Source organism: Pristiophorus japonicus, chromosome 8 (assembly GCF_044704955.1).
Source record: "Pristiophorus japonicus isolate sPriJap1 chromosome 8, sPriJap1.hap1, whole genome shotgun sequence".
Lineage (NCBI taxonomy): Eukaryota > Metazoa > Chordata > Chondrichthyes > Pristiophoridae > Pristiophorus > Pristiophorus japonicus.
Window position 1 is genome coordinate 85,676,412 of NC_091984.1, and position 25,787 is coordinate 85,702,198.

Genomic DNA, 25,787 nt, shown 5'->3' on the forward strand with positions numbered 1-25,787 from the left:
GCACATATAAACCAGAAAAGTTCCCGGTTCAATCCTCGCATATGCTAAATTACCTGATCACAGGAGAGGCTGTGTTGGGGCACAAAAAACAGTCAAGGGTCCCTTCTGATTGCGAGCTATTACCTGCTGTACCCATGGGGATATTGGGGAAGACAAGATTTGGCACTGCACTAGACACTTCCGCATTGTGATTCCGGGAGGAGCTCCTCGGCCACAGGGAGAAGACGATTGAGGAGAACTCAAGCAACAACTTTCCCAGTGGCTGAAAGCAGGGAGATTCCCCTGTAGTTGCCGCAGTCGGACTTGTCCCCCTTTTTAAAAATGGTCACAATCATTGCATCTCTGAGATCTCCCGGCATGCTCTCCTCCCTTTAGATGAGAGAGATGAGGCCATGTATCCACGCCAACAGCACCTCTCCGCCATATTTTAGCGCCTCAGCAGGGATTCCATCCGCACCCGTAGCCTTGTTATTCTTGAGCTGTTTTATGGCTTTGCCTACCTCTTGCAACGTTGGAGTTTCACTGAGTTGGTGGCGGGTTGCATGTTGCGGGATGGAATCGAAAACACTCGAGTCAAAGGCAGAGCGCCAGTTGCAGGAAAAATGCAGGGAGCAGCGCCAGCCCTTATACATGGCCTTTTTCGATCTTACAAAGGCCTTTGACACTGTCAACCGTGAGGGTCTATGGAGCATCCTCCTCCATTTTGGATACCCCCAAAAGTTTGTCAACATCCTTCGCTTGCTTCACGATGACATGCAGGCCGTGATCCTTACCAACGGATCCATTACAGACCCAATCCATGTCTGGACCGGGGTCAAACAGGGCTGCATCATCGCTCCAACCCTCTTCTCAATCTTCCTCGCCGCCATGCTCCACCTCACAATCAACAAGCTCCCCGCTGGAGTGGAACTAAACTACAGAACCAATGGGAAGCTGTTTAACCTACGCCACCTCCAGGCCAGGTCCAAGATCACCCCAACCTCTGTCGTTGAGCTGCAGTATGCGGACGATGCCTGCGTCTGTGCACATTCAGAGGCTGAACTCCAGGATACAGTCAATGTATTCACTGAGGCATATGAAAGCATGGGCCTTACGCTTAACATCCCGTAAGACAAAGGTCCTCCACCAGCCTGTCACCGCTGCACAGCACTGCCCTCCAAACATCAAGATCCACGGTGCGGGCCTGGACAACGTGGACCATTTCTCATATCTCGGGAGCCACTTATCAACAAAGGCAGACATTGATGCGGAGATTCAACATCGCCTCCAGTGCGCCAGTGCAGCCTTAGGCCGCCTGCGGAAAAGAGTGTTTGAAGAACAGGCCCTCAAATCTACCGCCCAATTCATGGTCTACAGGGCTGTAGTAATAACCACCCTCCTGTATGGATCTGAGATATGGACGATGTATAGAAGGCACCTCAAGCCGCTGCAAATCCCCTGGGAGGACAGGCGCACCAACATCAGTGTCCTTGACCAGGCTAACATCCCCAGTATTGAAGCAGTGACCACACTCGATCAGCTTCGCTGGGCAGGCCACATAGTTCGCATGCCAGATACGAGACTCCCTAAGCAAATGCTTTATGCGGAGCTCCTTCATGGTAAACGAACCAAAGGAGGACAGCGGAAACATTATAAGGACACCCTCAAAGCCTCCCTGGTAAAGTGCGACATCACCACTGACACCTGGGAGTCCCTGGCCGCAGACCGCCCGAGGTGGAGAAAGTCCATCCGGGAGGGCGTTGAGCTCTTTGAGTCTCAACGCAAAGAGCATGAAAAGGCCAAGCGCCGGCAGTGGAAGGAGCGTGTGGCAAACCAGCCCTACCGACCCCCTCCCCCGACAAATGTCTGTCCCACCTGTAACAGGGTCTGTGGCCCTCGTATCGGACTGTTCAGCCATAAAAGAACTCACTTTTGGAGTGGAAGCAAGTCTTCCTCGATTCCGGGGGACTGCCTATGATGATGATGATGAGACACTTTACAATAGAGGAAGAGGACAGCATGCCAGAAATCCCAAGGAAATTAACATTGAATCAGGGACGCAATAAAATTAATGTAAGTAAAATAACAATAATGAAGAAAATAATGGCAATAAAGAGTGACAAATCCCCAGGACCAGATAGTTTCCATCCCAGGATTTTAAAGCAAGTAGGTGAGCACATTGAAGATGTCCGACTTATAATCTTCTCTCGATTCAAGAAATGCTCCTTTAGATTGAAAAATTGCACATCACTCCGCTATTTAAGAATGGCGAGAGAGGAAAATCAGGGAATTATAGACCAGTTACCCTAGCATCTGTGTTGGGAAATTACTAGAGTCTATAATTAAAGACAGAGTTACTGAATGCCTTGAAAATTTTCAGCTGATCAGAGACAGCCAGTTTGGATTGGTGAAAGGTAGGTCATGCCTAACAAACCTATTGAATTTTTTGAGGAGGTGACTAAAGTAGTGGTCAGGGGCATGCCTTTGGATGTTATTTATATGGACTTCCGGAAGGCATTTTATAAAGTCCCTCATAAAAAAACTGTTAACTAAGTAGAAGCCCATGGAATTGAAGGCAAATTGTGTACAGTTTTGGTCTCCATACCCAAGGAAGGATATACTTGCCATCGAGGGAGTGCAATGAAGGTTCACCAGACTGATTCCTGGCATGGGGGGATTGTCGTATGAGGAGTGGTTGAGTAGACTAGGCCTATATTCTCTAGAGTTTAGAAGAATGAGAGGTGATCTCATTGAAACATACAAAATTCTTGCAGAGCTTGACAGGGTAGATGCAGGGAGGATGTTTTCCCTGGCTGCAGAGTCTAGAACCAGGGGTCACAGTCTCAGAATAAGGGGTCGGCCATTTAGGACTGAGATGAGCAGAAATTTCTTCATGCAGAGTGTGGTGAATCTTTCAAATTCTCAACCCCAGAGGGCTGTGGAGACTCAGTCGTTGAGTATATTCAAGACGAGGATCGATAGATTTTTGGATATTAAGGGACTCAAGGGATATGGGTATAGTGCAGGAAAGTGGAGTTGAGGTAAAAGATCAGAAATTATCTTATTGAATGGTGGAGCAGGCTCGAGGGGCCGAATGGCCTATTCCTGCTCCTATTTCTTATGTTCTTATGTTCTAAATTATTGACCTGGTTAGGAAATTGGCTGAGCAGCAGGAGACAGAGAATAGGGATAATGGGCAGGTTACTCTAATTGGCAGGATGTGACTAGTGGTGTCCCACAGGGATCTGCTTTGGGGCCTCAACTATTTACTGTATTTATTAACGACTTAGATGATGGGATAGAAAGCCACATATCCAAATTTGCCAATGACACAATAGGCAACATTGTAGATGAAAGCATAAAATTACAAAGGGATATCGATAGGTTAAGTGAATGGGCAAAACTGTGGAAAATGGATTTCAATGTAGGCAAATGTGAGGTCATCCACTTTGGACCTAAAAAGAATAGAACAGGGTACTTTCTAAATGGTGAAAAGCTAAAAGCAGTGACAGTCCAAAGAGACTTGGATGTTCAGGTAAATCATTAAAATATCATGAACAGGTGCTGAAAATAATCAAAAAGTCTAATGGAATGCTGGCCTTTATATTTAGAGAGCTAGAATACAAAGGGGTAGAAGTTATGCTGCAGCGAGACAAAGCCCTGGTTAGTCCACACCTGGATACTGTGAGCAGTTCTGGGCACCACACCTTCAGAAGGATATATTGGTCTTGGAGGGAGTGGAGCGTAGGTTTACCAGAATGATACCCGGACTCCAAGGGTTAAATTCTGAGGAGAGATTACACAAATTAGGGTTGTATTCCCTGTAATTTAGAAGGTTAAGGGGTGATTTGATCAAAGTTTTCAAGATATTAAGGGGAACAGACCGAGTAGATAGAGAGAAACTTTTTCCGCTGGTTAGGGAGTCTAGGACTGGGGGGCATAGTCTAAAAATTAGAGCCAGACCTTTCAAGAGGGAAATTAGGAATCACTTCTATACACAGAAAGGGTGGTAGATGTTTGGAACTCTCTTCCGCAAATGGCAATTGATGCTGGATCAATTGTTAATTTTAAATCTGAGATTGATAGATTTTTGTTAACCAAAGGTATTAAGGGATAAGGGCCAAAGGCGGGTACATGGAGATAGGTTGCAGATCAGCCATGATCTCATTGAATGGCGCAACAGGCTTGTAAGGCCGAATGGCCAACTCTTGTTCCTATGTTCACTGATGCTCCCCGAGATTGACTAGCAATCCAAAACTCAGTGTCTGGGTTCATACATGAAGGTGACTGGTTGGATGTAGTTCCATGGGATGCCAGTGCCTGTGGAACCATATCCAGCATGAATCAGCATTTAAAGAGTAATATAACTTCAGTTCAACTGAGCAATGCAATGAGCTCAAAGAAGATTTACAACACAGTAATCAATGTGTACAATTAGAATTATTTAAATGAAACTTACCGGCTCCCTTATTCTTGCACAGCATGATAGTGACTACTTTGATTAACCAACATATTCCAACAAACTCCATCAAATAATACAAGGGAAGCTCGTGATCCAGAAACCCCAGATTGTAGGCTCTTCCTGTAAAGAGATTATGCAACAGTCTCAGTTCCATATTTCAGGTTTGATCCACCTTTGCTAGCTCCACACATTCTTACCTTCTGTTAAGTTATTTCCTTTTGTTCTTCTACCAGCCAATGTAAAATGGGTTTGAGTCAGTCTCAGCCCTAACCTCAACTCTGCTCTTAGATCAGCTCAGAAAGATCCAGGAAAGTGCCTCGTCTATGCTTAGTTATCTTATTTCAGCCAAGGTAGTGAGAGCACCCTGTTGAAAAATTAACTGCCCCTGATTGATATCCAGTCATCTCTACTTGGAAATACACGTGTAAATATCCAATGAGGACAAGAATGAATTCACCTCATGGTCAAATAGCCTGCCAACATTTGCTGTCTAAGCTCATAGCTGAAGAATGTTCACTCAGGTCAAAATACTGGCACACACTTCAAAAGAGATGTTGAGTTCCTGATGCCAGCTAAGCCGCTGTGGACAGCTGCAGAGTGAAAGTGAAGCAGTTTCCTATATAATGGGCCCAAATTTGGCCCACACGTTTTTTTCGGTGCACTCACCGGAGATGCCCCGACTTCCTAGGGTGAAAACGGCGCTGAAAAGATCTCCCCGGATTCTGGCCGCTCTGTGGACTCTCCCATGGCATGGTGCAGTGTGGTCTGTCCATTAGGGGGCGGAGCTAGGGCCCTGCGCGAAAAACAGTGCTGGTAGCTCAACGCATGCGCAATGGAGGTTTCGCGCATGCGCAGTAGCTCCTGCCCCCAGCCAGAGAGAAATCCTCGGAGAGAAGTCCTGGAAGTTGTGGGAGAGAAGTTGTCGGAGAGAAGTCCTGGAAGTCGTCAGAGAGAAGTCCTGGAAGTCGTCAGAGAGAAGTCCTGGAAGTCGTCAGAGAGAAGTCCTGGAAGGCGTCAGAGAGAAGTCCTGGAAGGCGTGAGAGAGAAGTCCTGGAAGTCGTCAGAGAGAAGTCCTGGAAGGCGTCAGAGAGAAGTCCTGGAAGGCGTCAGAGAGAAGTCCTGGAAGGCATCAGAGAGAAGTCCTCGGAGAGAAGTCCTGGAAGTCGTCGGAGAGAAGTCCTGGAAGGCGTTGGAGAGAAGTCCTCGGAGAGAAGTCCTGGAAGTCCTCGGAGAGAAGTCCTGGAAGTCCTCGGAGAGAAGTCCTGGAAGGCGTCAGAGAGAAGTCCTGGAAGGCGTCAGAGAGAAGTCCTGGAAGTCCTCGGAGAGAAGTCCTGGAAGGCGTCAGAGAGAAGTCCTCGGAGAGAAGTCCTCGGAGAGAAGTCCTGGAAGTCGTCGGAGAGAAGTCCTGGAAGGCGTTGGAGAGAAGTCCTCGGAGAGAAGTCCTGGAAGGCGTTGGAGAGAAGTCCTCGGAGAGAAGTCCTGGAAGGCGTTGGAGAGAAGTCCTCGGAGAGAAGTCCTGGAAGGCGTTGGAGAGAAGTCCTCGGAGAGTCCTCGAGAAAGAGAGTCGGAGTCGGAGAGAGAGTTGAAGTCGGAGAGAGTCAGAGAGGAGTCGGAGTCGGTCCGCTGACTTCCCAGGCCGAGTTAGGAAGGTAGGACTTAAGTTAAATTTTTTATTTATTATTGATGGTTTTTATGCTTCTTGAATGTTGTTGTGAAGGTGTTTAGTGCTTTGCAAGGTCCTCTCCGCTTCCCTCCCCCTCCCCCCTATCTCTGACTACCTGCGCTGATTTCTTAACTCTCCGCAAGAGTTTTCTGTGCGGCCACAAGTGGCCACCTACGCTGGCCTAAGTTAGTTTGGAGCAACTATTAGCTGTCCAAACTGGCTTAAATGGCCAAAACGGGCGCAAGTGGCTGGTAACGCCTCCTTTTGAAAAAAAAAACGAAAGTAAAAAAAATCCTAACTAACTCACTTACACTGGCGCAAATTAAATGTGCAGATTGGGGATTTTTAAGAACTCAAGAAAAATCAAGTTGCTCCAAAAAAAACGGAGCAACTCCTGGGCAAATTTGGGCCTTTTATGAGGAATGATCATACTAGGTTGCATTGACACAGTCCAGCAGATACTTAGGAGCAGGCTAGCCTTTATAACTAGAGGGCTAGAATATAAAGGGAAGTTTTGCTATACAAAGCCCTAGTTAGATCACATCGGGAGTTCTGGGCACCGCACCGTAAAAAGATATATTGACCTTGAAAGGAGTGTAGTGCAGATTCACCAGAATGTTACCAAGTCTCCCAGGTTTAGATTATGCGGAGAGAATACATAAACTAGGCATGTATTCCCTGGAATATAGAAGGTTAAGGATTTTGAAAGGAATTTATAGGGAAGAGAGAAACTTTTTCTGCTGGTGGAGGAGTTTAGGACAAGGGGATTTAACCTTAAAATCATAGCCAGGCCATTCAGGAGAGAAACAGAAATATGGAACTCTCTCACAAACAGCATTAGACGCTAGCTCAATTAATAATTTAAATCAATAGATTTTTGCTAGTCAAAAGTATTAAGAGAAATGGAACCGAGGCAGGTGGATGGAGTCAGGATACAGGTCAGCCATGATCTCATTGAATGGCAGAACAAGCTCGAGTGACTGAATGGCCTCCTCCTGTTCCCATGAAGCTCATACCCACGCTAAGCATTGCATTTACCAACTGAACTATGGGCGACCATGCGCATTTTAACTATATGATGGTAGCACTTTGAACTATGGAGGGGAAATTAACTATCGTCCCGTTGCGGCGCTAATTTTTTGAAAGTTTGAAAAATTAGCGCCAGGCACTAACGATTTCAAAGTTAAAAAAATTCACCGCTTGCGCTCTAAGAAGGAAATGGAGCGCTAAATCAAGCACTCCATTTCCTTCTTGGCGCGCGAATGGAAGTGGGCGGGACGGAGACCTCACCAGCACTGCACACTGGGCTGCATTCAAAGGGCCCTTCCCTGCCTTAAAGGGAAGGGCCATCGCTGCAGGCTCTGCAATATGAAGGGGACCTATCTGGACCACTAAGGGAGTGGCGAACCCACGCGATCAGCCCGGCATTCACTCAGAGTGCTGGGATGAATGATTGCGGGCAGGAACCTGCAAAAAAACAAGAAAGGTAAGGTTTTTTTTACTTACCTCAGCCACCTCGCCTTTAATCATCCCCCCGTACCGGCTGGCAGCCCGATCCACGCCTCTTGCAGGTGTCGGTGCTTCCGCCCGGCGCTGTTGCAAGGTGCGGAAGTAAATTTCGAGTCCAGGGTATTACCGGGGCAATGCACACGGTGATGACGTCACAATCTCTAGGCACAGGAGATTGGGCCGCAACGCTGTAGCGCTAACAGGAGGTGCAAATGCACCCAATTTCTCCCTCATATGAGTCAAAATGTTGTGGGTTCAAGTCCCATTCCAGGGACTTGAATGCATAATCTAAGTTGACACATCAATGCAGTAAACATTTATCAGTGCAGTACTGAGGGAGTGCTCCACTTTTGCAGGTGCTGTCTTTTGGTTGATATGTTAAACCAAGGCCCTGTTTGCCCCTTAGGTGGATATAAAAGATCCCATGACACTATTCGAAAAGAGTAGGCCAATGGTCCTGGTCAATATTTATCCCTCAATCAGCACCAATGAAAATAAATTAACTGGTCTTTTATCTCATTGCTGTTTGTGGGACATTGCAGTGTGCAAATTGGCTGCCATGTTTCCCTACATTACAATAGTGCCTACATTTTTTTTCAGTACTTCATAGGCCATGAAGCACTTTGGGATTTTGTCTTTCACTCTCTCTCTATCTAGGCTACTGTCCAAATAAAACCAAGATATCTGAATACTCACATTGGTGCACAGTGACACTATGTTCGTGTTTTCCAGATCGGAGTCTCTGCAATAACAAAGAAACAATGTGAAATTAATATTTGAGATGTTCAAAGATAAACCAATATCACTAAAGCAGATTACCTGGTAATTTAGAAATGCTGGAAATACTCAGCAGGTGTGGCAGCATCTGTGGAGAGAGAAACAGAGTTAACGTTTCAGGTCAATGACTGTTGGTCAGAATTGACCAAAAGTCATCGACCTGAAATGTTAACTCTATTTCTCTCTCCACAGATGCTAGCTGACCTGCTGAGTATTTCCAGCAGTTTCTATTTTAATTTCAGATTTCCAGCATCCGCAGTATTTTGTTTGTGCACCTGGTAATTTATCTTATTGCTGTTTGTTGAACCTTGCTGTACACAAATTGCCTGTTGCATTTCCTACATTAAAACAGTGGCTACACTTCAAAAAAAGTACTTAATTGATTGTAAAGTGTTTTAGGATGCCCTGAGGTCGTGAAAGACACTGTACAGATGCAAGTGTTTTTTTTTTTCTTTTATGATCATTAACCAAAATCTTTCTGTTCTCAAAAAACTTCCATTAAATATTCAGCAAAAAACAATACGCAACATACAATTTGGTCCAGGCAAATGTGCAGTTTACCTACACAACAACAGTTGGTATATTCTGTAAGTAACACAATGTATAAATGCAAGGATTATTTAAGAGTTGTAGATTCTATTAATTAGATCCAATTTAAGTCATTCCCTTAACTCAAAATAGACCAGAATTTATGGTCTCCGTGTCGGTGTACGCTCAGTGTACGCTGTCATAAGCCTTCTGAAAGGCCCCGCAAGTTCAGGGTTTCTGCATGCGCGAAAACGCGGAACTTGCGATCTTTCAAGATATGCCTTGACAGATCTGCACCAACTAGAAAATCACTTTCGCTGGCACAGGGTTGGGCTATTTGGGCGTAAGGTTTATTATAAATCTTAAATTAAAATATTTTTAATCAAAAATTATGCACAAACCCTTAAAATTAGTTTATACATATATTGGCCCAGATTAACATGTTTAAAAAATTTTTTTTTAATTTACATTTTTATTCTATTGGCTGTAATGAAGAGACTTTTAATTACATTTTAAAATCAGAACATTTATATTTATTACAGTTATCTAAATTGTTTAATTATTTGGGGATTCCAATAGGATTTATAGGGAATTCTGTTCGGAAATGGAATCCTCCTTTCTCATTGGATGACGTGATTCCAGGGACGCTTCCAAACTACCTGCATCCCTGCGTATGCCTGGAGGCCCAGGACCCGAATGCTCCGTAGCTTTGGAGTCAGGAAGTAAGTTTGTAGATCTTTCGTGGGTCGGAGGCATACTCCGGAGGTACGCCTCCGGCTGCAAATTCAGGGCCAACTCCATTCTTGGTACCAGATTTTTTGAATATCAATTCCCAGGTGATGATTCCTGACCTTTGCAGAATTTTCCCTCAGGCAATTTAATAGATTGGGAAGTCAACAATAGGGCTGATTTCCAAAAGGAACAGCTTTAATGGGCCAAATGGCTTTTCCTCTTCCATGCTTTCAGCTCCATATTCACTGTTTCAAAGTCTGCAAATCCCCTGTTTTCTCAAATAGCTCCAGTGTACAAGACCTATTTATTCTCATCTTTCACTGCTTTAACATCTTTTCCACATCCTACTCAATCCAATTAAATGGATTGAATATTCCTATTGAACTGAAAGCAAGCTTTTCTATATTAATGTTTTCTAATATCATGTTATTTTCCTGAGGACATATTTGGTTGTTAGGTAATGAAGAGAATAATTTCTGCCTCCACTCTGATACAAGGCTCAATATGCACTCCAGTGAGATCAATCCCTCATTCCCTATGAAACATTAGAATATTTGCTTTATCTTGGTAATCCTTTAGGTTTGAACCTCCATTGGGACCATTTGTTGACCAAATACAAATGCCTCCATCTGTCTAAATCAGGCACAACAGATTTGGGCAGATGAAAGCCATCTGCACTTAACCTGCACTTGGGCTTTGGCTACTTGAAGTGATCGTAATCACGGTTGCCACCATTTTTTATGCTTCTTCATTTACTATTAAGGAGCATCACTGTTGACCTCCTCCCAGTTTAATTGGCATCCAGACACACTCCCGTGTTCTTCTTTGGCAGTGCACATGATATCGATTTGTTTAGATTTGGCAGCTGCATCACATTTTATCTATATATATATAAAAAAGCTGTTAGTGCCAGCTTGGCTCATTGCTAGCACTTGCCTCTGAGCCAGAAGGTTGTGAATTCAAGGCCCACTCCAGGACATCTGTACATAATCTAAACTGACCACTCCAGTACAGGATTGAAAGAATGCTGTGTTGTTGGAGGTGACGTCTTTTGAATGAAACATTAAACCGAGACTCTGCCTGCATGTTCAGGTGGACAAAAAAGATCCCATGGCATTCAATTGCTGTTTGTAGATTTTGCTGTGTGCAAGATCACTGTGTTTACATACGTCACAAATGCATTTCAAAAGTAATTAATTAGCTGTGAAGCACTATGGGCAAATTTGTTCTTTCCTCTAGCACTCTGTGCCCATTAAATGCAGTATCTCATACCCAGAGGTCCCACAAAGAGTGGGCAACCATGCCCTACGAAGAAGGAAAACTGATACTATTCAAAGCGATATGCCCAAGGGAACCAGAGTACAGAGATTCAACCTATTTTATAACATGGTATTTAAACCTCATTTCCCCAATGTAAAAAACAGGTACTTGCACTCGATCCTACTTTTTAATTGGAAAACCTAGCTGAAGGGTCAATGATCACAATGTAGCACATATTCTAGATTGAAAAGAATAAGAAAGACTTGCATTTGTATAGCACTTTTCATGACTTCAGAATGTCCCAAAGCACTTTACAGCCAATGAAGTATATTTTGAAGTGTAGTCACTGTTATAATATAGGAAATGTGGCAGCCAATTTGTGCTTAGCAAGGTCTCACAAACAGCAATGTGATAATGACTAAATAATCTAATTTAGTGGTGTAGGGAAGAAGATGAGGTAAATGAACAAGTAGTACTTAGATGATGTTGAGCTTGTGTTTTGAAAGTCTTTAGATTATAGAGGAAAAGAGGCTGAGAAAAGTAGTAATTTCCAAAGTTATACGGTTCTGGGGAAAATTGAGTTATAGTAGGAGACAGTATGATAACTCTTGATTTGAACACAGTGATGATGGATGGATATTTCCATTTATGTTCTGACCACTTGAAGTGATCATAATTACAGTTGCCACTCTTGTTTGTGTTATATCATTTATTTTGAGTGTGATACACAATAGAAGCAGCAGACTCTGCTGTGTGCTATTGATGCAGAACCCCAGCACCGCAGAAATAAAGAGATTTGCAGTGCTAACAATTGCATATCATATCATGAAATGTTACTCGTTAACTCCAACTATTTACCCAGCTAACCCAGCAGTTATTTCAAGAGGCAGTGTCAGGGGTTGACATGCTACCCGTCGTTACATTTTAAGGACATAAGAAAACATTAAAAGTGAGAAGACCATTTAGCCCTTCAAGACTCGTCTTCCACAGCTCTTATATAATCTACCTCATTCCGGACTCTACCACAATCATTTAACCGCCTGAAAGAAATCTTTGATAATCTCTCTATGTGTTTATATATTCTAATAACAAATCCTGTTTCAACCAGAGATTTGTCCAACTTCTTTTAAATGAATAGATTGTTTTGGGGGAATAAGAAGACCTAAAGGGAACTGCAGTAAAAATTTGATGGCAAGGTAGTAATGTAGTAATACAAAGATACACAGAACAAGAAAGCATTTAGCAATATAAATGTTTTCTGTTCTCTCTGTAACCTATTTTAAAATGGTTTATATATTTTAACAAATTCTGAAAATGTAATGCATTGATGTAAAACAGGTCAATTCTTTTATCACATGAATTGTGAGTTGTATCATTCTTCTCTCCTCAAGCAAAATAAAGGTCTGCCAAATGTGTTTTGATAAAAACAATGGGCTAGACTTTCCACTTCACATCGCCCATCTATGGCCCATCTATCGCCCAAAATGGACCTCTATTGCCCATTTTGAGCAAAAAGTGGAAACTTGGCCCAAAATATCGCCGGAAAAATAGGTCCCCAAGTTTCCACTTTGATCACTGAGATGATCGCCTAAATGATCACCCACACAAGGCCCATCCCAAGTTTCAGCACTTAGCATGCACTTCGCTGGGCCAATGCAAGGCCCAAAAGAGTGCTCAAAAATAGTTGCTTTTTCAGGGCCTTAGAGAGGGAAATGGGCAGCATGGACCAATTTTTAGCCTCTGAGGAAGGGTGGAGAATTATTCTGAGTTATTTAGAGAGTAAAATTGATGCCAATTGTACTCAGAAATTTAGGACAGGGAATATAAATAGGTATTATCACATTATCTACGCTAAATAGATCTTATGATATATCGGAATTATTTAATAAACATTTTTTACACACTGAAGTTATGTAATGATATTTCGTGGTGAAACAGAATAAACAAACAAATCTGCATTAAGAACTGTGTATTGTAAAATTTATGTCAATAATAGAGAAGGTACAAAAGTTGTACAAAGTTTTTTTTTATTAACAAAAATAATTTTTTTTAAGAACGAATGAACAACACCCTCCCTCCAACCCCCCACCCCCCGCACCAACCCACCCTTCACTCAAAGTCCCCAAAATGTGAGAAGAAGAATAAATTGAACATTTTAAAGAACAAGTGGCCATTTAAGTAATGACAACAAGTGACCATTTAAGTAATGACAACAAGTGACCATTTCAGTAACGCTAAAAAGTGACCATTTCAGAAAGAATGGAAAGTGAACAGTTAAGTAATGATAAAAAGTGAACAAGTGAACATTTAACTATTGAATACAATTGGCCAATTTAGTAACAATAACAATAACAATAACAAGAGTATAATAAATTGATAACAGCAAGTGAACATTTTAAAACAAGTGAACTACATCGAAAAGGACTCCCCCCTCCCTACCTGCGGCCACGTTTCCCTCCAGATCCTGTCCCACCTCGTGTTCGCACCCCACCTGCCCGTTTTGGTCTACGAAGACCGACACCAAGACGTCGTGCAGAGTGGGATGTCGAGACTTCCTGCCGTGGTGGAGGTGACGGAGAGGAAGTGGAAGCCTGAGGCTCTACTTCAGAGTCCGGAGGAACTGTGCCCTCCGTACTCGCTTGCATGCTCAGAGTTTCGCTGCGAGCAGACACGACACCTTGGGGTGCAAAAACATAGAAACATAGAAAATAGGTGCAGGAGCAGGCCATTCAGCCCTTCTAGCCTGCACCGCCATTCAATGAGTTCATGGCTGAACATGAAACTTCAGTATCCCCTTCCTGCTTTCTCGCCATACCCCTTGATCCCCCTAGTAGTAAGGACTTCATCTAACTCCTTTTTGAATATATTTAGTGAATTGGCCTCAACAACTTTCTGTGGTAGAGAATTCCACAGGTTCACCACTCTCTGGGTGAAGAAGTTTCTCCTCATCTCGGTCCTAAATGGCTTACCCCTTATCCTTAGACTGTGACCCCTGGTTCTGGACTTCCCCAACATTGGGAACATTCTTCCTGCATCCAACCTGTCCAAACCTGTCAGAATTTTAAACGTTTCTATGAGGTCCCCTCTCACTCTTCTGAACTCCAGTGAATACAAGCCCAGTTGATCCAGTCTTTCTTGATAGGTCAGTCCCACCATCCCGGGAATCAGTCTGGTGAATCTTCGCTGCACTCCCTCAATAGCAAGAATGTCCTTCCTCAAGTTAGGAGACCAAAACTGTACACAATACTCCAGGTGTGGCCTCACCAAGGCCCTGTACAACTGTAGCAACACCTCCCTGCCCCTGTACTCAAATCCCCTCGCTATGAAGGCCAACATGCCATTTGCTTTCTTAACCGCCTGCTGTACCTGCATGCCAACCTTCAATGACTGATGTACCATGACACCCAGGTCTCGTTGCACCTTCCCTTTTCCTAATCTGTCACCATTCAGATAATAGTCTGTCTCTCTGTTTTTACCACCAAAGTGGATAACCTCACATTTATCCACATTATACTTCATCTGCCACGCATTTGCCCACTCACCTAACCTATCCAAGTCACTCTGCAGCCTCATAGCATCCTCCTCGCAGCTCACACTGCCACCCAACTTAGTGTCATCCGCAAATTTGGAGATACTACATTTAATCCCCTCGTCTAAATCATTAATGTACAATGTAAACAGCTGGGGCCCCAGCACAGAACCTTGCGGTACCCCACTAGTCACTGCCTGCCATTCTGAAAAGTACCCATTTACTCCTACTCTTTGCTTCCTGTCTGACAACCAGTTCTCAATCCACGTCAGCACACTACCCCCAATCCCATGTGCTTTAACTTTGCACGTTAATCTCCTGTGTGGGACCTTGTCGAAAGCCTTCTGAAAGTCCAAATATACCACATCAACTGGTTCTCCTTTGTCCACTTTACTGGAAACATCCTCAAAAAATTCCAGAAGATTTGTCAAGCATGATCTCCCTTTCACAAATCCATGCTGACTTGGACCTATCATGTCACCATTTTCCAAATGCGCTGCTATGACATCCTTAATAATTGATTCCATCATTTTACCCACTACTGAGGTCAGGCTGACCGGTCTATAATTCCCTGCTTTCTCTCTCCCTCCTTTTTTAAAAAGTGGGGTTACATTGGCTACCCTCCACTCGATAGGAACTGATCCAGAGTCAATGGAATGTTGGAAAATGACTGTCAATGCATCCACTATTTCCAAGGCCACCTCCTTAAGTACTCTGGGATGCAGTCCATCAGGCCCTGGGGATTTATCGGCCTTCAATCCCATCAATTTCCCCAACACAATTTCCCGACGAATAAAGATTTCCCTCAGTTCCTCCTCCTTACTAGACCCTCTGACCCCTTTTATATCCGGAAGGTTGTTTGTGTCCTCCTTAGTGAATACTGAACCAAAGTACTTGTTCAATTGGTCTGCCATTTCTTTGTTCCGCATTATGACTTCCCCTGATTCTGACTGCAGGGGACCTACGTTTGTCTTTACTAACCTTTTTCTCTTTACATACCTATAGAAACTTTTGCAATCCACCTTAATGTTCCCTGCAAGCTTCTTCTCGTACTCCATTTTCCCTGCCCTAATCAAACCCTTTGTCCTCCTCTGCTGAGTTCTAAATTTCTCCCAGTCCCCAGGTTCGCTGCTATTTCTGGCCAATTTGTATGCCACTTCCTTGGCTTTAATACTATCCCTGATTTCCCTAGATAGCCACGGTTGAGCCACCTTCCCTTTTTTATTTTTACGCCAGACAGGTAGGGCACTGATTGCGGCTGTCTGCTGTCGAATAGCCTCCAAGGTCTCCCTTGCAGTCAGTGACTGCTCAGAAGACCAGTTGGAGAAGTTCTGGCAGAACTCGCTCCAGGATGCTGGAAACTAACTCCAGTTCGCAGAGAACTGGCTCCAGTTCGCAGAGAATCCCTCGAATCCGTGGATAAGGTCTCCCTGCACAGGGAAATCAAGCTCTCTGTCTGGCCCTCCAAGGCAGGCGATTGCTCGCCACGCTGACCAGACCTCCGTGGGGTCGGCGTTTGCAATATGGCGCGCCTTGGCGTCGCCACCTGCACACCGCTTGGTCCCGGTGCTTCTTCCATCTCAACCGAGATGGCCGCAGGTTGTTCCCCGCCCCGCAAAAAAAATCTCTTCTTCTTCTGTCTCCGTCTCCTCCTCCTCCTCCTCCTCCTCCTCCTCCTCCTCCTCCTCCTCCTCCTCCTCCTCCTCCTCCTCTCCTGCTGAAGCACAGCAGCAGGAGTCTGCAGTGGCTCCTCTTCTTCTTCAGCCTCCTGAGATGCTGGAGACAGTTCAGTGGTAGTGGACTCCACTGACTCGACAACCACTTGACCTTTAATTTGATAAACAACGATTAACTATTCAAATTATTGCATTATAATTTTTCTCGAAGTCAAAACATTGCAATGCTTTCATTTACCTCATATGCACAGGTGATCACAAGCTTTAACATGACCTAACATGACCTAATTTGAACATCTATAGTACATCACCATTATATATCAGATTATATCATAACATTACATTGTAATTGCATAACATTGAATAACATCAAATTACATTTTAATTGCATAACATTACATGCGTAACTACGATATTTTCAGTATTTACTAATGATTCACACATTGCACCATGCACATTTCACATGTCTCAAGGGTGGGTTCGGCCACACTACGGGATGTGATCGAATGGCTTTCTGGCCCCACCAAGGCCACCGCGAGCTCCTCGTAGGCAGTCAGAGTGTGCAACATTGCAGGGCCCCCGCCTGTCCTGCGCTGCTCCCGATTATTGATCGAGATCTTCTTCAGTAAATGATACGATAACATTGCACGGCATAAGCAAATGGATCAGGCGAGTTAGGACATTAAAGACATTTAAGACTGACAGATTAAAATGTTCTATTACAAATTAGCATTACGTTGCATATTTCACATTAAAACATTTAACTTTATGCTGGGTTGCATAAATTTATTCATAATTTAGTTATGTTTAAATGTAACCAAATAACATTGCAGATTCTTGTTACTATTTAGATCATTATAAATTTCAACTTACTCTCGCAGCTGCCAGTAGGATGTTCCAATGTTTGCGGCATTGGTCCGGTGTCCGGGCTTCATTGGATGCCGACATGACCACGTCGGCAATCTCTGCCCAAATCCTCCGATATGCACGGGGTGGAGGTTTCCCATGCCCACCCCGTGTCAGATCCTCCTACCTGGTGCTGACAACATTCACAAGGGCCTCATTGGCCTCCTCGCTGAAAGGCTTGGCACTACGCCTCTCAAGTGTTGCCTCCATGTCGATTATTATGAGTTGATTCAGACCACAAAATACCTTCTCCTCTCTCTCTCTCTCTCTCTCTCTCCGACCCTCACAGAGCTTCTGAGCATGTGCGATGACCCCTGACCTCCAAAACCCCGGGAAGGAGCATCAACCTGAAAAAAAATCAACCTGCACATGTGCAGTGATGCGTCGCTAGGGAAGCTTTTTTTTCATTAACTTCCGTTTTCTTTGGGCGATCGTGAGATCGCCGAGAAATCACATCGCCCATTTGACATCGCTGGGGTAAGGCCGAGTGGAAAAATCATTAAAAAAAAAAATGGGCCTTGAGCCGGTGGTCAGCACGGGTGATAGGTCCCACATCGCTGGAACAAGGCCCATTTTTTCCGGCTTTAGCCTGAAAGTGGAAAGTCTAGCCCAATGTGCCTTTAAAAGTTTGCTTTTCATATTGATTTTGCAATGTTGGCTTGATGTACGTGATTAACACTAAACTATTTCTAAACGTGGGGCTTGATTCATCATAAGAAAAATATTATGTACATTTTGTGATTGATTAATAATATTCCTTTATTGTGTGTAAGACTCATTCATTTGAAGGTATTTTTCCCTTCCCCCTTTCTTCCTTCTCTACAAATAAGGTAGAGGGGCTATCTCCTCTGCCAATGTTACGTTTCAGTAGCCATTGGGATGCCCATGTGTGAGATATCTTTGGATGAATATTTATTCCTCTAATTTTTCATCTCTCCATATGGGCCTGACCTGTAATTCTCCCAAACTGGGCACCCTAGAGCAGCAGATTTTCATCACACAGAGGATTGTGATTATGAATCTGTGTCCTTCCACAAATTCCCTTAACAAATTTTGAGACTGATAATGATAATACATTTAGTGAAAAAAGGCCCAGTTCAGTTCCTGGTATGTGACGAAGTTAGCTGTAGAGTCACCATTGGCCTAGGTGTGGTCAGGACAGTCCAGTTTTTAAAGCAGGTTGTCTGGAAATGTCTAAAAGTAACTTAGATTCCAAAAGGCTAGCTTTCAATATAGACCATTTCCCACCTTACTTTTGTATTTTATGATGTAGCAGCATTAAATATTAATGTTTTCAATGAATTGTCACCATCCGCAAAGAAAACATCAGAATTCATGTCATGATCCCACCTCTTGCTCGGCTCCTACTTTGTCCCTTGTCTGATTTTGGATTAGGAAACAAGCGACAAGCCCAGTGAACTGATCTCAGACAGCGTAATCCTGTGAGCATCCTGGGCTTTGGAGGGGAAAATTAGCCAAGATTTCCACCTCTGATTGCAATGCAGTAATCCCACCTGGAAAGTGCATGTGTTAACGTTGGTCACAGATGTAATTGGGCTTAACTGTGATGTCTCCATGGTGAAATAGCCAACTCCAGCAATGAAGAGTGACGAATTGGATGAGATATTAAAGATCAGCCAATAGCCAAAGAACCATACAGCAGCTACCACTTTCAAAAGAGAAAATGTTGGGCAGGGGACAGGAAGAGGGATAGAGAGAGAGGGGACTTGATCAATACATGCACAGATCTGCAATTTGCTGGTAGTAATATACTTGATACTGAGTTTATCTTGACATTAGTATACATAAAGGCAGTGGAAAATGAAATCCACTGTGAATCCAAACTTAATATTTTCTATTGTTTTATGTAATCATGAAAAATATTATTTAAAGGATATTCTTACTGTCACTTGAAATGCTAAGTCATTTGAAAGAGCTATGTTATCAATAAAGTTTGATATCTTCAGGAATTTGGTGTTTTATAACCTGAATGTCGTTAAACTTGTTCCTTATTATCAAATGCAATATGTAATTATGTAAAAGGTGCTAGGAGTTGAGTTTCAAATGCTGGGGCTGCTGGAAACACATATGTTGCAACTTTATAATATATATTATACAGGGAATTCCCACCGTATATTTTGCAGAAACCCTGGAGAAACAGTATAAATAGTGTTCATCCCGTTTCTCCAGGGTTTCTACTGATCTTCTGCCAAAGTTACTTCAGAAAGTCAGGGGAATCCCACGGAAATTCACCCCCATAAAGTAATAACTAGCTGGGACTGATTATAAAACTGTGATTTATCAAGAATTTCACCAGTTCATCTGAATCCCTTTATTAGAAACTGCCTTGAAATTATTCTCTAGCACCTACTATTTTTTTTATATCAAATTAGTAAATCTCCTATGATCGTGCTCATAGTGAGTCAGACATAATGGCCTGCTTCCAAAATGACAGCAATCTATTAAAACATAGAAACATAGAAAATAGGTGCAGGAGCAGGCCATTCAGCCCTTCTAGCCTGCACCGCCATTCAATGAGTTCATGGCTGAACATGAAACTTCAGTACCCCCTTCCTGCTTTCTCGCCATAACCCTTGATCCCCCGAGTAGTAAGGACTTTATCTAACTCCCTTTTGAATATATTTAGTGAATTGGCCTCAACTACTTTCTGTGGTAGAGAATTCCACAGGTTCACCACTCTCTGGGTGAAGAAGTTTCTCCTCATCTCGGTCCTAAATGGCTTACCCCTTATCCTCAGACTGTGACCCCTGGTTCTGGACTTCCCCAACATTGGGAACATTCTTCCTGCATCTAACCTGTCTAAACCCGTCAGAATTTTAAACGTTTCTATGAGGTCCCCTCTCATTCTTCTGAACTCCAGTGAATACAAGCCCAGTTGATCCAGTCTTTCTTGATAGGTCAGTCCCGCCATCCCGGGAATCAGTCTGGTGAATCTTCGCTGCACTCCCTCAATAGCAAGAATGTCCTTCCTCAAGTTAGGAGACCAAAACTGTACACAATACTCCAGGTGTGGCCTCACCAAGGCCCTGTACAACTGTAGCAACACCTCCCTGCCCCTGTATTCAAATCCCCTCGCTATGAAGGCCAACATGCCATTTGCTTTCTTAACCGCCTGCTGTACCTGCATGCTAACCTTCAATGACTGATGTACCATGACACCCAGGTCTCGTTGCACCTTCCCTTTTCCTAATCTGTCACCATTCAGATAATAGTCTGTCTCTCTGTTTTTACCACCAAAGTGGATAACCTCACATTTATCCACATTATACTTCATCTGCCATGCATTTGCCCACTCACCTAACCTATCCAAGTCACTCTGCAGCCTAATAGCATCCTCCTCGCAGCTCACACTGCCACACAACTTAGTGTCATCCGCAAATTTGGAGATACTGCATTTAATCCCCTCGTCTAAATCATTAATGTACAATGTAAACAGCTGGGGCCCCAGCACAGAACCTTGCGGCACCCCACTAGTCACTGCCTGCCATTCTGAAAAGTACCCGTTTACTCCTACTCTTTGCTTCCTGTCTGACAACCAGTTCTCAATCCACGTCAGCACACGACCCCCAATCCTATGTGCTTTAACTTTGCACATTAATCTCTTGTGTGGGACCTTGTCAAAAGCCTTCTGAAAGTCCAAATATACCACATCAACTGGTTCTCCTTTGTCCACTTTACTGGAAACATCCTCAAAAAATTCCAGAAGATTTGTCAAGCATGATTTCCCTTTCACAAATCCATGCTGACTTGGACCTATCATGTCACCATTTTCCAGATGCACTGCTATGACATCCTTAATAATTGATTCCATCATTTTACCCACTACTGAGGTCAGGCTGACCGGTCTATAATTCCCTGTTTTCTCTCTCCCTCCTTTTTTAAAAAGTGGGGTTACATTGGCTACCCTCCACTCGATAGGAACTGATCCAGAGTCAATGGAATGTTGGAAAATGACTGTCAATGCATCCGCTATTTCCAAGGCCACCTCCTTAAGTACTCTGGGATGCAGTCCATCAGGCCCTGGGGATTTATCGGCCTTCAATCCCATCAATTTCCCCAACACAATTTCCCGACTAATAAAGATTTCCTTCAGTTCCCCCTCCTTACTAGACCCTCTGACCCCTTTTATATCCGGAAGGTTGTTTGTATCCTCCTTAGTGAATACCGAACCAAAGTACTTGTTCAATTGGTCTGCCATTTCTTTGTTCCCCGTTATGACTTCCCCTGATTCTGACTGCAGGGGACCTACGTTTGTCTTTACTAACCTTTTTCTCTTTACATACCTATAGAAACTTTTGCAATCCACCTTAATGTTCCCTGCAAGCTTCTTCTCGTACTCCATTTTCCCTGCCCTAATCAAACCCTTTGTCCTCCTCTGCTGAGTTCTAAATTTCTCCCAGTCCCCAGGTTCGCTGCTATTTCTGGCCAATTTGTATGCCACTTCCTTGGCTTTAATACTATCCCTGATTTCCCTTGATAGCCACGGTTGAGCCACCTTCCCTTTTTTATTTTTACGCCAGACAGGAATGTACAATTGTTGTAATTCATCCATGCGGTCTCTAAATGTCTGCCATTGCCCATCCACAGTCAACCTCCTAAGTATCATTCGCCAATCTATCCTAGCCAATTCACGCCTCATACCTTCAAAGTTACCCTTCTTTAAGTTCTGGACCATGGTCTCTGAATTTACTGTTTCATTCTCCATCCTAATGCAGAATTCCACCATATTATGGTCACTCTTCCCCAAGGGGCCTCGCACAATGAGATTGCTAATTAATCCTCTCTCATTACACAACACCCAGTCTAAGATGGCCTCCCCCCTAGTTGGTTCCTCAACATATTGGTCTAGAAAACCATCCCTTATGCACTCCAGGAAATCCTCCTCCACCGTATTGCTTCCAGTTTGGCTAGCCCAATCTATGTGCATATTAAAGTCACCCATTATAACTGCTACACCTTTATTGCATGCACCCCTAATTTCCTGTTTGATGCCCTCCCCAACATCCCTATTACTGTTTGGAGGTCTGTACACAACTCCTACTAACGTTTTTTGCCCTTTGGTGTTCTGCAGCTCTACCCATATAGATTCCACATCATCCAAGCTAATGTCTTTCCTAACTATTGCATTAATCTCCTCTTTAACCAACAATGCTACCCCACCTCCTTTTCCTTTTATTCTATCCTTCCTGAATGTTGAATACCCCTGAATGTTGAGTTCCCAGCCCTGATCATCCTGGAGCCACGTCTCCGTAATCCCAATCACATCATATTCATTAACATCTATTTGCACAATTAATTCATCCATCTTATTGCGGATACTCCTTGCATTAAGACACAAAGCCTTCAGGCTTGTTTTTTTAACACCCTTTGTCCTTTTAGAATTTTGCTGTACAGTGGCCCTTTTTGTTCTTTGCCTTGGGTTTCTCCGCCCTCCACTTTTCCTCTGGCCTGCACTGTCATCACTGTTTTAGAATATTCAAGATGATGGCATTGACCTATTGAATATTCTAAAACAGTGATGACAGTGCAGGCCAGAGGACATATCCATAAATCAGCACGTGTTTAACCTGACAAGAGAGTTGATACTTGATTTATTTATGAGAACCAGAAATAGTTAGCAATCTGGAAGTACGGGAACAACTTGGAAGTAAAAACTATAATATGATTGTATTCTTTATTAAGGAGAGAAATGAACATCATATATCAAGATTTTAGATTTTAACAAGGCTAACTTTGAAGGGATGGTCTGGAATAGGGTAGGAGAAATTATTAGTTGATAAATCTATTCAAGATTATTAATGAATTATAAAACAAGTCCTTTTATGTGCAAAAACAGCTACTTCTAGAATGATACACTCATAGGCCCTGAACCTGGTGGAAACTAAGTTCTGCCCAAGTGCCGCCCAAAGAACCGCTGAGATCCTGACAGTACTTTAAGTGGAAGTTTCTTGAAAAAGTCCTGGAAAGACTGTCCTGCGGCAAAAAAGTGACGTACGCCCTGAATATGGGCAGCAGCGGGGGCGGGAGCTCCCAAACTCGGCGGCAAATGCAATCCTCGGCAAAGTACTGCCGGGGATTGAGTCGGGCCCAGGGAGGGAGGAGCAGATAAAATGAAAAATTTCCAAAAAATAAAAAAAAACACTGGAAAACCTTCAGGGGGCCTCATCCAACAGAATTGCTGGGGGGAAAAAAACAAAGAAAAGAAGTTTACTAACCTTTTTTTCAGGTCTTCATCTTACTTACTGTTGAGATTAGACCTGCCTCCACACGGCGGTCCTTTCCCCTGCTGCAACAGACTCCCACCCGGACCAAACTGGCTGCTCGGTGGGCAGGAGGACACTTATGCGCGTTGCACGCTAGTGGACATCAGGCAATCCTCAGCGGTCTTCCCTCCCCGCTGGCGGGAGGCCTCCACCAAACTCGCTCGGAGGGGAGGCCGCTCAGAAAACTCAGCGGCAGCGGGTGGCAGCAGGCGGTAAGTCCACCAAGTTTGGTCCCATAGTCACAGAGTGTGGTTAGCACCAGTATTGAACATAAGAAAAAGGCTTATGTAGGGGCAACGAGTAGTGGCAAGAATGAGGACTGGAAGAAATACAGAAGGAACAAAAGGAGACCATCCATCTCCCCATTCTCACTGACCTCTGTTGCTCCTTGTCCATAACATATTCAATTTTAAATCCTAGTCCTGGTCTATAAATCCCTCCATGCAGACATTGTCAAGGGAATTAGCAAAGGCTTTTATAAAAACATCAAGAAAATGAAAGTGGTAATGGACGAAGAGGGTCATTAAACGCAGGCCCTCATGAATTAATGTACAACGTTAAGAGAAGGTAAAGGAAGTGTTGGAAGTGGAAAATGGTATTCTGCTTCAGTCTTCATAGTGAATGAGATTTGTGGGAAATTTAGAGGTTTGCAGTAGAGACAGAGCTGTAATAATGGGGAACTTTCCTAAGATAAACTGGAATAAGACAAATAATTGTGGTTAAAATGGCATGGATTTCTTAGAATGTAAATTGTTTCCTTAATCATTATTATTGCATGTCCAGCAAGGAAGGATTCAGTCTTTGATCTGTGTCTGGACAACAAAGTAGGATATATGTAAGTAACCTAAATGTAGGAGAATACTTGGAAAATAGAATCATAACTTAATTAAGGTCAGATTGAAAATTGATACACAAATGGAGTCACAGATAAAAATGAGAAGTCGCTGATTTAAGTGTGATAGAAGGAGCTCTTGCACACATATACTGGTTGGAAAAAAGGAAAATTGAACAGCATACCAGCAGTGGGAGATGCAAAATAGATAAAAGAAAGACTTGCATTTATATAGCACCTTTCACGACCACCGGATGTCTCAAAGCACTTTACAGCAAATTAAGTACTTTTTGAAGTGTAGTCACTAATGTAAGGTACATTCCAGACAGCTTGTCTGACATCAAATCCTGGATGAGCTACAACTTTTCAGATTAACAGAAGGAAAACCAAAGCCATCATTTTTGATCTCTAACACAGACTCGAGTCCCTTAACCCTAATTCCACTACCCTCCCTATTCTTTGTTCATAACCTTGGTGTTGTATTTGATCCAAAGCTCAGCTTTATACCCGGCCTCCTTTCTATCACCAAAATCACTTATTTCCACCTCCACAACATTGTGTGTCGCCTTCCCGACCTCAGCCCCTCCACTACTGAAACTTTTGAACATGCCTATGTCACTTGCAGATTTAACTAATCCAAAGCTTTCCTCATTGGCCTCCCATCCTTCTCCCATCATATATTCCATCTGCCCAAATCTCTGCCACTTGTGTTCTACCGACACTAATGTTCATACATCCATCTCCCAATTCTCACTGATCTCCACTGGTTCCTCGTCAACAAAATATTACATTTAAAATCCTAATCTTGGTCTGGATATACCTCCATGGCCTTGTCCTATTCATCTCTGCAATCTCCTCAAATCCAATAGCCTTCCCGAATGCCACACTCCTCTGATTCTGGCCTTCTGTTCATCTCCTTTTCCCTATGCCCCACAATTGGCACTGCCCCCGTGTACATTAAAAAAAATTGATACACGCATACAAGAAGTCATATCATTCAAAATTAAATTTCAATTACAAACCCTATTACTGATACGCTGATGTACCCTACAGTAGACGAGGGAGAACATGAGAACATAAGAAAATAAGAATTAGAAACAGGAGTAGGCCATCTAGCCTCTCGAGCCTGCTCCGTCATTCAACAAGATCATGGCTGATCTGGCCGTGGACTCAGCTCCACTTACCCGCCCGCTCCCCGTAACCCTTAATTAACTTATTGGTTAAAAATCTATCTATCTGTGACTTGAATACATTCAATGAGCTAGCCTCACCTGCTTCCTTGGGCAGAGAATTCCACAGATTCACAACCCTCTGGGAGAAGAAATTCCTTCTCAACTCGGTTTTAAATAGGCTCCCCCATATTTTGAGGCTGTGCCCCCTAGTTCTAGTCTCCCCGACCAGAGGAAACAACCTCTCTGCCTCTATCTTGTCTATCCCTTTCATTATTTTAAATGTTTCTATAAGATCACCCCTCATCCTTCTGAACTCCAACGAGTAAAGACCCAGTCTACTCAATCTATCATCATAAGATAACCCCGTCATCTCCGGAATCAGCCTAGTGAATCGTCTCTGTACCCCCTCCAAAGCTAGTATATCCTTCCTTAAGTAAGGTGACCAAAACTGCACGCAGTACTCCAGGTGTGGCCTCAC

At 43.4% G+C, this 25,787-nt stretch overlaps 1 protein-coding gene across 1 annotated transcript in view; it reads right to left on the minus strand.

The window, feature by feature from the left end:
- il12rb2 (interleukin 12 receptor, beta 2a) overlaps positions 1-25,787 on the minus strand; it is a 102,586-nt gene that overhangs the window by 53,322 nt on the left and 23,477 nt on the right. Inside the window, exon 4 of the mRNA XM_070888238.1 lies at positions 4,439-4,561. Within this exon, the coding sequence (XP_070744339.1) occupies positions 4,439-4,561 (123 nt within the window). The remainder of the gene's footprint in view (positions 1-4,438; positions 4,562-25,787) is intronic.